General features: G+C 42.1%; 1 protein-coding gene across 6 annotated transcripts in view; it reads right to left on the bottom strand.

Moving 5' to 3' along the window:
* The window catches only part of usp34 (ubiquitin specific peptidase 34), a 122,848-nt gene extending 110,302 nt beyond the window's left edge, over window positions 1-12,546 (bottom strand). For all 6 annotated transcript variants that reach the window (XM_061915865.1, XM_061915883.1, XM_061915900.1 and 3 more), the window contains exons 1-4: window positions 12,179-12,546; window positions 1,476-1,566; window positions 528-1,068; window positions 376-426 (exon numbers count right to left, since the gene is read on the bottom strand). In XM_061915865.1, the coding sequence (XP_061771849.1) occupies window positions 376-426; window positions 528-1,068; window positions 1,476-1,566; window positions 12,179-12,221 (726 nt within the window). In that variant the 5' untranslated portion in view covers window positions 12,222-12,546. The remainder of the gene's footprint in view (window positions 1-375; window positions 427-527; window positions 1,069-1,475; window positions 1,567-12,178) is intronic.
* Between the last annotated feature and the right edge of the window lie 1,227 nt (window positions 12,547-13,773).

The following is a 13,773-nucleotide window of genomic DNA, read 5'->3' as shown; positions in this document are numbered from 1 at the left end:
AGACGTATTTAAGGAGGAAAAGACGTATAGAAGGTGGAAAAGATGTTTGGAAAAGACATATTTAAGGTGGAAAAGATGTATGGAAAATACGTATTTAAGGTGGTAAACACATTTAAGGTGGTAAACACATTTATATTTAAGGTGGAAAAACATATTTAAGGTGGAAAAGACAGAAAAGACGAATGGAAGGTGGAAAAGATGTTTGGAAAAGATGTATTTAAGGTGCAAAAGATGTATGGGAAAGACGTATTTAAGCTGGAAAAGTCTTATGGAAGAGACGGAAGTTGTATAGAAGAGACGTATTTATGGTGGCACAAAGACATTTAAGGTGGAACAAATATATATTTAAGGTGGTTGTGAAGGTGCAGAGCTTACATTCATGTCACAGTAGGATCCCAGGATGCTGCTTTCATGAGCAGATATGTCCTGGAAGACACACATCTTGTTAAACAACTGGGAGCCACAGATACATGGTGTGTGTGTGTGTGTGTGTGTGTGTGTGTGTGTGTGTATGTGTGTGTATTCACCTCGATGGTGGGGTGTGTGTTGTGTTTGTAGGCAGTGTACAGAGGGAACTGGATCTGGAAGATCTTGGCAGCACACAGCAGAAGTTTCTCTTTCTCCTCGGTGCTCCACATGCTAAACGTGTCATGGCCGTCGTGTCCGGCGCCGCCCGCCGCCAAGCAGCCATCAGCACCCTCAAAGCCACCGGCGCTCTCCCCGGGACCCGGCTGCATCTGGGTTTCCCCAGACGGGTTTCCCCCATGACCCCGCTCGCGGTTCGGGTCGGAGGTGTCAGCGTCCTCCTCCGCGGAGTCCCGCTCGACGTTGACCTGCTCGTCGTCCCCGGGCGAGGCCGGCTGAGGGAGGGGCTTATGCTGTTGCTGCTGCTCCGCCGCCGCCTCCTGCGCGACTCCAGACCCGCTTCCTTTGTGGGCGTGGCCCTGGACGCTGCAAAGGCGCTCCCTGAGGCTGGCGATCTGGACCACGACCAGGTTGATGAGTGCGCACACCAGCTGGTTGAAGACTTCCAGGTGCTTGTACTCCTTGAAGCAGCACAGACATTGTCTGCAGAGGAAACAGGAAGCTGTGAGGGAGCGCTCGCGTCGCCATGGCAACGGTAGGGATATGAACAAGAGCTCATTCCAAGATAATTTCCACGTCTAAGGGTGTACTCTCATACTATCTTTGCACCGCCGTGGACTTCTCCCTCATGCTGGCCAGTGTTGCGGTGGCCACGCCACCTTGACTTACACCATCTATGACTGCAATTTCTATGGCTTTGTGAAATATTTCTAGAATTCTGATGACATATTTGGTTGTCGCAGCCGTGAACGAAAGCAGGTATGATTCCGCACGGAGTGATGGACACCGTGCAGAGCGCCAAGCCAAGCGCCGGGCACCCGCACGGAACCTTCCAGCTGGGTTTCAGGGTCTAACGTGGTTTTGGCGAGGGGACAGGAAGTGGCGCTCACCTCTGTGTCCACGAGCCGATGTGAGCCAACACTCGCAGGGCTTGATCCTTCTTCAACTGGAAGCCGCCCTCACTGCCGTCTGCATCTGAAACTGAGGAGAGAGCACACAGGTGGGGACACTTCATTAGGTACACATAGGACACTTCATTAGGTACACATACTTTGTATTCTATTCTATCCATATATCAGGGGTCACCAACCTTTTTGAAACCAAGAGCTACTACGTCTTGGGTACTGATTAATGCGAAGGGCTACCAGTTTGATACACACTTAAATAAATTGCCAGAAATAACCAATTTGCTCAATTTACCTTTAATAAATAAATCTATATACCGGTATATTAAAAAAATGGGTACTTCTGTCCGTCATTCCGTCGTACATTTTTTTTCCTTTTACGGAAAGTTTTTTTGTAGAGAATAAAAGATGAAAAAATAACACTTTAATTGAACGGTTTAAAAGAGGAGAAAAAAGGAAAAAAATTGAAATTTAATTTTGAAACATAGTTTATCTTCAATTTCGACTCTTTAAAATTCAAAATTCAACCGAAAAAAATGAAGAGAAAAACTAGCTAATTCGAATCTTTTTGAAAAAATTTAAAAAATAATTTATGGAACGTCATTAGTAATTTTTCCTGATTTAGATTAATTTTAGAATTTTGATGACATGTTTTAAATAGGTTGAAATCCAATCTGCACTTTGTTAGAATATATAAAAAAATTAAACCAAGCTATATTTCTAACAAAGAAAAATCATTATTTCTTCTAGATTTTCCAGGACAAAAAATTTAAAAGAAATTCAAAATACTTTGAAATAAGATTTAAATTTGGTTGTACGGATTTTCTAGATTTGCCAGAATATTATTTTTGAATTTTAATCATAAGTTTGAAGAAATATTTCACAAATAGTCTTTGTTGAAAAAACAGAAGCTAAAATGAAGAATTTAATTAAAATGTATTTATTATTCTTCACAATAAAACAAATAAATTTACTTGAACATGGATTTAAATTGTCAGGAAAGAAGAGGAAGGAATTTAAAAGGTAAAAAGGTATATGTGTTTAAAAATCATAAAATCTTTTTTAAGGTTGTATTTTTTTCTAAAATTGTCCTTCCGATAGTTATAAGAAGCAAAGTAAAAAAATAAATGAATTTATTTAAAAAAGTGAAGACCGAGTCTTTCAAATATTTTCTTGGATTTTCAAATTCTATTTGAGTTTTGTCTCTCTTAGAATTAAAAATGTCGAGCAAAGCGAAACCAGCTTGCTAGTAAATAAATACAATAAAAAAAAAAAATAGGCAGCTCACTGGTAAGTGCTGCTATTTGAGCTATTTTTAGAACAGGACAGCTGGCGACTCATCTGGTCCTTACGGGCGACCGTGTGCCCGCGGGCACCGCGTTTGTGACCCCTGCTATATACATTTAAATATATTTATTTATTTTATATGTATATATTTTTTTTAATCATATATGCACCTAATTGCTTTTTTTTATCCTGCACTACCATGAGCTTAAGTAACGAAATGTTGTTCTTATCTGTGCTGTAAAGTTCAAATTTGAATGACAATAAAAAGGAAGTCTAAGTCTAGTCTAGTCTAAGTCTGGGCCGTGCATGACCTCGGCCATTTAAATAGGGCTCATGTGATGCGGTCATTAGACTCGGTTACAAACACGACAATGGGAAAGTCAAAAGGAACTCAGCATGGATCTGCAAAAAACGAATCATTGACTTGAACAAGTCAGGAAAGTCACTTGGAGCCATTTCAAAGCATCTTAAAGTCCTAAGAGCAACTTTGCAGACAGTTATTCGTAAGTATAAAGTGCATGGCACAGTTTTGTCACTTCCACGATCAGGAAGAAAACGCAAGCTATCACCTGCAGCTGAGAGAAAATCGGTCGGAATGATCAAGAGTCAACCGAGAACCACCAAAAAGCAGGTCTGCAATGGATTGGAAGCTGCTGGAACACAGGTGTCAGTGTCCATAGTCCTTAGCCATGGACTGAGAGGCTACCATGCTCCAGAAGCCACACCTTAAGTCTTGTCTAAAGTTTGCTGCTGATCACACGGACAAACATAAGACCTTCTGGAAGAAAGTTCTGTGGTCGGATGAAACAAAAATGGAGCTACCACCACCGTCAAGCATGGTGGTGGTAGTATTGTGCTCTGGACCAATTTTGCTGCCAATGGACCATGAAAAATGAGGATTACCTCCAAATTCTTCAGGACAAGCTAAAATCATCAGCCCAGAGGTTGGGTTTTGGGCACAGTTGGGTGTTCCAACAGGACAATGACCCCAAACACACCTCAAAAGTGGTAAAGGAATGGCTAAATCAGGCTAGAATGAAAAGTTTTAGAATAGCCTTCCCAAAGTCCTAACATAAAGGTGTGGACAATGCTGAAGAAACAAGTCCATGTCAGAAAACCAACACATTTAGCTGAACTGCAGCAATTTTGTGGTCAAAAATTCAACCACAAGCGTGTGGATGGCTACCAAAAGCCCCTTATTGCAGTGAAACTTGCCAAGGGACATGTAAGCAAATATTAACATTGCTGTACGTATACTTTTGACCCAGCACATTTGCTCACATTTCCAGTAGAGACATAAGAAATTGAGGGTTTCCCGCAGCGCTTTGTTGCTAAGGCGGCTGCCTTGGCAACAAAGAGTCCCCGCCTAAACTAAGTTCTTAACAAGATCTCCAGCCACATGTGTGCATTTAAAAACACCATCCCTGTCCCCAAGCCAATGCATACACTGAGTGTCATATGCATGCCAAAATACTGGGGGCGCTGTAGCCTAGGACCTAAGACCATTTCAGCCAATCAGAAACATCCAAAACGTCATATTGCAAAATAGCGGGTCACAGTAAGAAATAATTATTAATGTGGACTGACAGAGAAGTAGAGCTACTTTGAAGCATCATTTCTGGGGGAAACACTGGACAGCAAAGCATTATCTGTCTGAGAGAAAGACAAGCATTATTGAACTACAGTTAATGACTAAGTTATTGCACTTTATTTACCCTTTTCTGTGTTGATTGAGCAGTGTTGAAGCAGCAAAAAGGGACATTATGTTAAATGAAGAGTTTGTCTCTGATAGTTGATATAATAATGTAAGTGCATCATAAAGCCTGCATGAACTCCATGGTGTTCAGGGATGAATAGTCTCTCCTTTTGCTATTGTACTATTTTTTTCAGCTATAGTTACATTAATCATTAGTAATGTAGCAGCCTAGTTTTGAATGACAGGGTCCCTGCTATCACATGTTGATAAAAATATATCATTTACATAATTAAAATCAACTACAGGCTTCCAAAACGCTGCAATAAATTAAGCATGATGAGTTGAGCGTATGTCTGTATGTGGCCCCACATTTTACACTTTTTTTCAAACGCTTATTGCAAACGCTTACTTACAGTAAGTCATTAATTTGACTTTGAAAAAATTTACTATGAAAGTAATTTTTTCTTAATAAGCCATTGTTTTGTTATTATTTTGACTTAGTAAATTACTACGTCATAACAATGACGTACTTAGTATCCTAGGTAACTGGGACTGTTTTGTTTTTACTTGACGGAAAAAATATTGAGATATATATCGTATATTGCCATTCAGAAAATGTAGCGGAAAACACAACCAAAAGTTGTAGGCTTCTTCACGCGACGAAGCCGGCCTACTTCACCACAGTCTGTAGTCTATTGCCCCACAGGCTGTGGTGGCAGCGATGAGGTGGAGACGTGATGGCGACCCCTGGAGAGTCACCACCTTAACAAATAAATTTTCTGGGGGAAACACAAATTCATAAAAGAAGCAAATTTCATGAATGTTTTTTTGTGACCAACAAGTATGTGCTCCAATCACTACATCACAAAAAAAAAAAAAAGAGTTGTAGAAATGATTGGAAACTCAAGACAGCCATGACATGATGTTCTTTACACTTTCGACCACCACTGTATATTGTGATTGTTTTCAGCCATAATACTCACCACTAATAATTAGTGATAAAACAGTGATAGTTTTCTGCCATAATGCCAAACACTATTAACAAAAAATAAACATGTTCCCCACGTGTTTTCATTTTAAATGTTGCATCAATGACAAAAACAGCTTTAAAAAAATTGCTTGCTAAAAATGAAAATGCACCAAATAATATAATTGACCAAATACGGTCGGCAGCTGGTCCTATAAACAAAGCAGCATAAATATTTGGACAAGCACAAGTGAAGGGGGAGGGGCCTAACAAAGGTTTTGTCTCCCACGCTGAGGCAGCAAGTCTCGGGTCAAAGGTCAGCAGCAGAACATTTGGACCCGCCAGTCCTCACAGAGAAAAATGGTCCTTTCTTGCCGGGAAAACAACTTGCCATGGTTTTAAAGCTGGTATATTTCCATAATGTGCACTTTTCTTTGTCCATTTCTGCTCGCTAATTTCCTGCTTGTGGCTCATAGTTGACCGTGCATTGAAAAAAAAATGAGTGATGTTATTGGAACTTAGAGCTAACGCCTTATTATGGTGGTAACTTTGACAGCCCTATTCAAAAGCAAATGTAATTACACAAGTAATAATAAGTTCACTTAATGAACGATCGATGGCTTTTATTTTGAAATGACATTATTCATCCGTGGGAAGTTGCCCCCTTCGTCATTGCAACTATTAAAATAACACTGCTATTCTTTTGTGCCGTTACGGTTTTGAAATTATTAACCAATTATGATTCATAACAGCAAAATCTCCCCAAACTTGTCCCAAATGTTTCTGCTGCAAAAATGTTTGTCTAACTTTGACAGTTTTTATGATGGTTATCAAGAATAGCAGAATGTAAAATGTTAACGCAAAAAAGTAACACTAATATACAATCTGGAATAGTTAACATCCATCCATTTTCTACCGCTTATTCCCTTTTGGAGTTGCGGGGGGCGCTGGCGCCTATCTCAGCTACAATCGGGCGGAAGGCGGGGTACACCCTGGACAAGTCGCCACCTCATTGCAGGGCTAACAGACAACATTCACACTCACATTCACACACTAGAGACCATTTAGTGTTGGGAGGAAGCCGGAGTACCCGGAGGGAAACCCACGCATTCACGGGGAGAACATGCCAACTCCACACAGAAAGATCCCGAGCCTGGATTTGAACCCAGGACTGCAGGAGCTTTGTATTGTGAGGCAGACGCACTAACCCCTCTTCCACCGTGAAGCCAAATAGTTAACATAAAAACTATAATAGTTAACATACAAACTGTAATATTTAATAACATTAAAATTATAATAGTTAACAAAAATGATGAATGTAACAAAACTGTAATGTTAATAAACTACAATAGTTAACAACATAAAAACTGACAGAGTTAATACCACTATCAACAACAACAACAACAGTGGGGGTTAATACTTTTAACAACAGTGGGAGTTGACACCAACAACAATGGTGGGGGTTAATAACAACAACAACAACAACAGTGGGGGTTAACACCGTTAGCAACGGTGGGAGTTAACAACAACAACTTTGTGAGTTGACAACAACTGCGGGAGTTAACAACAACAACTGCGGGAGTTAACAACAACAACTGCGGGATTTAACAACAACAACTGCGGGAGTTGACAACAACAACAACTGCGGGAGTTGACAACAACAACAACTGCGGGAGTTGACAACAACAACAACTGCGGGAGTTGACAACAACAACAACTGCGGGAGTTGACAACAACAACAACTGCGGGAGTTGACAACAACAACAACTGCGGGAGTTGACAACAACAACAACTGCGGGAGTTGACAACAACAACTGCGGGAGTTGACAACAACAACTGCGGGAGTTGACAACAACAACTGCGGGAGTTGACAACAACAACTGCGGGAGTTGACAACAACAACTGCGGGAGTTGACAACAACAACTGCGGGAGTTGACAACAACAACTGCGGGAGTTGACAACAACAACTGCGGGAGTTGACAACAACAACTGCGGGAGTTGACAACAACAACTGCGGGAGTTGACAACAACAACTTTGTGAGTTAACAACAACAACTGTGGGAGTTAATAACAACAACAACTGTGGGAGTTAATAACAACAACAACTGTGTGAGTTAACAACAACAACTGTGTGAGTTAACAACAACTGTGTGAGTTAACAACAACTGTGTGAGTTAACAACAACTGTGTGAGTTAACAACAACAACAACTGTGTGAGTTAACAACAACAACACCTGTGAGAGTTAATAACAACTGTGGGAGTTAATAACAACTGTGGGAGTTAATAACAACAACTGTGGGAGTTAATAACAAAAACTGTGGGAGTTAATAACAACTGTGGGAGTTAATAACAACAACTGTGGGAGTTAATAACAACAACTGTGGGAGTTAACATAAAAATGATCATATATTGAATATAGAACTAATTAGTTTTTGTAAGACTTTAGGTGTCATACACACGCACGCGCGCGCACACACACACATATATATATATATGATCATATCTACAATATCGGTCAGCACGGTGGAACAGGTGTTAGTGCGTGTGTCTCACAATATGAAGGTTCCACCTTTAATAGAAGGACTCCCGCGCTAACTCACTTGCTAACAAAGTTAGCATCGGAACGTCCAGGTAGGATCTCCTCCTCCTGGGAAAGTCTCGCCAACCCTGAGTGGACTTCAAAGATGGCTGCTCTGGATGTAAACAATATCAAAGATGGCTGCTCTGGATGTAACAATAATATCCACTTCAATAATATCCCTTATTAGCATTGGGATGACTTTTTGTCAAACTCAGTCAGCAACATACCATGTATGCTGAATTTCCCCCAGGGATCAATAAAGTACTTTCTATTCTATTCTATTGTCCCATGGTTATCCATAACGTTACCACATTGTCTTTGAAAGGTTGTTTACATACACACACACACACACACACACACACACACAAAATTGTATTTGCTACCTTCTTGTTTCTAGATATGTAAAGATTTGTATTTACAACATTAATAATACATTCATACTATACAAATATAAAAAAGCTAAGCTTTTAGATAATTGTTTTTAATTTTTCTTTGTAATTGTTTTTTGACCGTCATTATTTACTTTGTTATCACACTATGTCTCTATATACGTATTTATTTTATATTCAACACATTTTGGCCGAAGGGGGCACATTTCCATATCTTACACACACTTGTTATTACATATGTTGGCCAAAAGGGGAGCACATCAAATTTGTACACGCACTTGTTATTACAAATGTTCACCAGAGGGGGAGCACTTTTAAAACCGTCCATTTGAAAAATACATCCTTTTTGGGACCACCCTCATTTTGATAGATTACACCACCAGCGGTGAACATGAGACATTCTCTATTACATGCAACAGTTTTCTGTATTGGGACCATGGTTTATGTCCAAACTTCTTCACACCTCCTCATATGGAAGGTACTTTTCCTTGTTGATGTCTCAAAAAGGTTAGAAATACTAGAACATACACACATAGTTGATTTCCCACCTCACAACTCCTGTGACGCCATTCCCAGTTCCATCAACAATACTTCACTTCTTTTTACACTTTATGTGATATCAATGCTGCAAGGGCCACATATTTGGCCCTGGAACAGACTATTTCTACTACAATAGGGCAACAACTTGTGTTTACTTTAAAAGGCTACTGAAAGCCACTACTAGCGACCACGCAGTCTGATAGTTTATATATCAATGATGAAATATTAACATTGCAACACATGCCAATCATCCGCTTTAGTTTACTAAATTGCAATTTTAAATTTTGCGCAGAAGTATCATGCTAAAACGTCGCATGACATCACGCATTGTAGAGGACATTTTGTTCCAGCACCGTTCACAGCTATAAGTCGTCTCTTTTCATCGCATAATTCCACAGTATTCTGGACTCCTATGTTGCTGAATCTTTTTCAATTTGTTCAATGAATAATAGAGACATCAAAGAAGAAAGCTGTAGGTGGGAAGCGGTGTATTGCGGCCGCCTTTAGCAACACAAACACAGCCGGTGTTTCATTGTTTACATTCCCGAAAGATGACGGTGACGCTTTACTATGGAACAGAGATGTCAAGTGAACACGGTTGGATTGGACCACACACACAAAGTACAGTGTATTATGCAGCGATCATCTCGAAAGATCGTGTTTCGAAGAGGGTCCCTTGCGAAGTTCAGAGATGGGCATCGCCACCACCCGTCGACTGGTGCTGAAGAAAGGTGCGGGGCCGACCTTTAGGTTGTACAGGTACAACCATATAATCTTACTAAAACACTAGTAACACAATAAGCAGATAAGGCATTTTCCAGAATTATCCTAGTAAATTTGTCTAATATCTGAATCGCTCCCACTGTATAGTGTCTTTTTTTCCCCTACTCCTACACTCTTACTTTCCTCATCCACGAATCTTTTGTTCTCGCTCAAATTAATGGGGAAATTGTCGCTTTCTCGGTCCGAATCGCTCTCGCTGCTGGTGGCCATGATTGTAAACAATGTTCAGATGTGAGGAGCTCCACAACCCGTGACGTCACGCGCACATCGTCTGCTACTTCCGGTACAGGCAAGGCTTTTTTATTAGCGACTAAAAGTTGCGAACTTTATCGTCGATGTTCTCTACTAAATCCTTTCAGCAAAAATATGGCAAGTATGACACTTAGAATGGACCTGCTATCCCCGTTTAAATAAGATCTCATTTCAGTAGGCCTTTAAATGACAGTAGTAGTAACAACAACACAAAGCTGGTGATGCGGTCCTCTCCAAGGTTTCTCATAGTCATCATTGTCACTGTCACCGACGTCCCACTGGGGTGAGTTTTTCCTTGCCCTTATGTGGGCTCTACCGAGGATGTCGTTGTGGTTTGTGCAGCCCTTTGAGACACTAGTGATTTAGGGCTATATAAATAAACATTGATTGATTGAACTTGGTTGTATTGAGTCAAAAAAAGGAACAAAAACAAGCTGAGTGACAAAATGTGAGCAATGAAGGAACAGTTAGCTGGGCCCTGTTAGCTTAGCATGGCTAGCCTTCTTAGAATAGAATAGAGTCCTATTGTCATTATTGCAGTGGACAGGTTCGAAGAACAACGAAATTGGAGCAGATCCCCTAAGGTGCACATACAATATGGTAAAAGAAATAGTAAAAACAGATAGAAATAAGAGAGAAAAAAATAGAAATAGCCTGGTTATTTTAGCACGGCTAGTCTTGTTGGCTTAGCACCGCTAGCCTTGTTATCTTAGTACAGCTAACTAGCTCAGCACGGCTAGCCTTGTTAGCTTAGCACCGCTAGCCTTGTTACCTTAGCACCGCTAACCTTGTTAGCTTAGCACGGCTAGCCTTGTTACCTTAGCACCGCTAGCCTTGTTAGCTTAACTCTGCTAGCCTTGTTAGCTTAACTCTGCTAGCCTTGTTAGCTTAGCACGGCTAGCCTTGTTAGCTTAGCACCGCTAGCCTTGTTGGCTTAGCATGGCTAGCCTTGTTATCTTTTCACAGCTAACTAGCTTAGCACAGATAGCCTTGTTGGTTTAAGACGGCTAGCCTTGTTGGCTTAAGACGGTTAGCCTTTTTGGCTTAAGACGGTTAGCCTTGTTGGCTTAAGACGGTTAGCCTTGTTGGCTTAAGACGGTTAGCCTTGTTGGCTTAAGACGGTTAGCCTTGTTGGCTTAAGACGGTTAGCCTTGTTGGCTTAAGACGGTTAGCCTTGTTGGTTTAGCACGGCCAGCCTTGTTGGCTTAGCACGGCCAGCCTTGTTGGTTTAGCCCCGCTAGCCTTGTTGGCTTAGCACCGCTAGCCTTGTTGGCTTAGCACCGCTAGCCTTGTTGGCTTAGCACCGCTAGCCTTGTTGGCTTAGCACCGCTAGCCTTGTTGGCTTAGGACGGCTAGCCTTGTTGGCTTAGGACGGCTAGCCTTGTTAGCTTAGCACGGCTAGCCTTGTTGGCTTAGCACGGCTAGCCTTGTTAGCTTAGCACAGATAGCGCTGTTAGCTTAGCACGGCTAGTATTGTTAGCTTAACACGGCTAGCCTTGTTGGCTTAGCACAACTAGCATTGTTATCTTAGCACGGCTAGCCTTGTTAGCTTAGCACGGCTAGCCTTGTTAGCTTAGCACGGCTATCCTTGTTAGCTTAGCACGGCTATCCTTGTTAGCTTAGCACGGCTATCCTTGTTAGCTTAGCACGGCTATCCTTGTTAGCTTAGCACGGCTAGCCTTGTTAGCTTAGCACGGCTAGCCTTGTTAGCTTAGCACGGCTAGCCTAGTTAGCTTAGCACGGCTAGCCTTGTTAGCTTAGCACGGCTAGCGGGGCTTGTTTACATTGACTGCCTTCCCCTGACGCCGCTGAGACAGCACATTCGCCAGCAACAAAGGAACTTTATGCCCCCACAACAACATCCTCTCACACGGCAACGACATTATGTGGAGTGGGGGGGGGGGGGGGGGGGGACAAAACAAGTTGCCAAAACAAATGGAGGCAGATGCTAACCTAGCTAGCTAGTTAGTTAGCAAGGTTAGCAGCTAGGTTAGCCAGCAAGCTAACTTTCATCTCCCACAAAGTGTGCTTTGAAGAGCAGGATGATCGCAACACCTCCGCGCGACCAGAAAGATATTAAACACAACAGCGTGACATAAACACACCCACGCGTGTAAATGACAGACTTGGAGGAGATAAAAAGGTGTCTAGTTAGCATGTAGCACGCTAGCATGAAAGACAGGGGACTTACTTTGGTTTAAAAGCTCCAGCAGCTCGGCGCAGTTGTCGCACATTGTTCATGGAGAGCACCGCCGGGGAGGGGGGCTCCGATCACAGCATGGCCGGGGGAGAAGCTGCTTCTCTACCGGGCTGACACTCAACAAAATGGCCCGGCGGCTGCTGGCTGCCCGAGACGGCGGTGATCGCGCCGGATAAAAGCGGGCCCGGCGGCGGCCGGAGGGGAAGGGAAGGGGTTAAGAGTCGACGAGGTTGGCATCCAAACAGGGCCGCGGGGACGGCGCGGGCAAGAAGGAGGCAGCAGGCCGGCGATCACTTCGCAGGCTGGACGTTACTTAGTTGGCAGAGTAGACGCGGCGGCCATGTTTAAAACAGGAGGGGGCGGGGGGAGAGAGGGTGGGGGGTTGACGCAGCGTGTGCGCTCCTTCGGCCACTTCCGTCTCGTCGCGTGCGCGACTTCGGCTGCCTTCGGAAGTGTCGCGAGAGCCGGCCGTGACGTCATCGCGAGCGCGAGGTAAAGTAGATCAGTAGAAAAAAATAATAATAATAAATAAATAAATAAATAACAAACATTTAAAAAAATGAAAAAAAATCAGTGGTCCCCAACCAACAAAAAATTGAAAAGGAATTCTACCTTTGCAACCTCATTATTTTATTGGCTAAGTTTTATATTTATAAATGTAAGTTTCTTAATACTCGTCCTATATTTTGTGCCTTTAAAAAAGATCTGGAACTTTACATTAAAACGCTCTCTACCTCTAACAATAAAAAAGCTGTGAAAACGATGATGCTGTGTTCCAAATTTAAGTTGTTTGATGAATCTGAATAAGCCTACGGCTTTGCATTTTGTTTAATATATGTATATATATTTTTGTATTCTATTTTTATTATTTTGAACTTACAACCCCCTGGCGCTGTTTTGTACTGTTTTCATAATGTTTTGTATTGTTGTTTGACTTATTGTTTGTAATTGTTGAAATGTATAAATAAACCTTTAAAAAAAAAAAAAATAGTGGGCCGTGGCCCGGTACCGGTGCCGATCGGTAAAAAAAAAAAATATATATATATTTTTTTATTTATTTATTGTTTTTATTTATAAAATAAGCACCGCTAGCCTTGTTAGCTTAACTCCGCTAACCTTGTTAGCTTAGCATGGCTAGCCTTTTTGGCTTAGCACGGCTAGCCTTGTTATCTTTTCATAGCTAACTAGCTTAGCACAGATAGCCTTGTTAGCTTCAGACGGCTAGCCTTGTTAGCTTAAGACGGCCAGCCTTGTTGGCGTAGCACGGCTAACCTTGTTAGCTTAGCACGGCTAGCCTTGTTAGCTTCAGACGGCTAGCCTTGTAAGCTTTAGACGGCCAGCCTTGTTGGCGTAGCACGGCTAAGCTTGTTAGCTTAGCACGGCTAACCTTGTTAGCTTAGCACGGCTAGCCTTGTTAGCTTCAGACAGCTAGCCTTGTTAGCTTAAGACGGCCAGCCTTGTTGGCGTAGCACGGCTAGCCTTGTTAGTTTAGCACGGCTAACCTTGTTAGCTTAGCACGGCTAGCCTTGTTAGCTTAACTCCGCCAGCCTTGTTGGCTTAGCACAACAAGGCAGGCTTGTTGTGCT

Source organism: Nerophis ophidion, linkage group LG01, assembly GCF_033978795.1.
Source record: "Nerophis ophidion isolate RoL-2023_Sa linkage group LG01, RoL_Noph_v1.0, whole genome shotgun sequence".
Classification (NCBI taxonomy): domain Eukaryota; kingdom Metazoa; phylum Chordata; class Actinopteri; order Syngnathiformes; family Syngnathidae; genus Nerophis; species Nerophis ophidion.
This window is presented reverse-complemented; position numbering and strand designations above follow the sequence as displayed.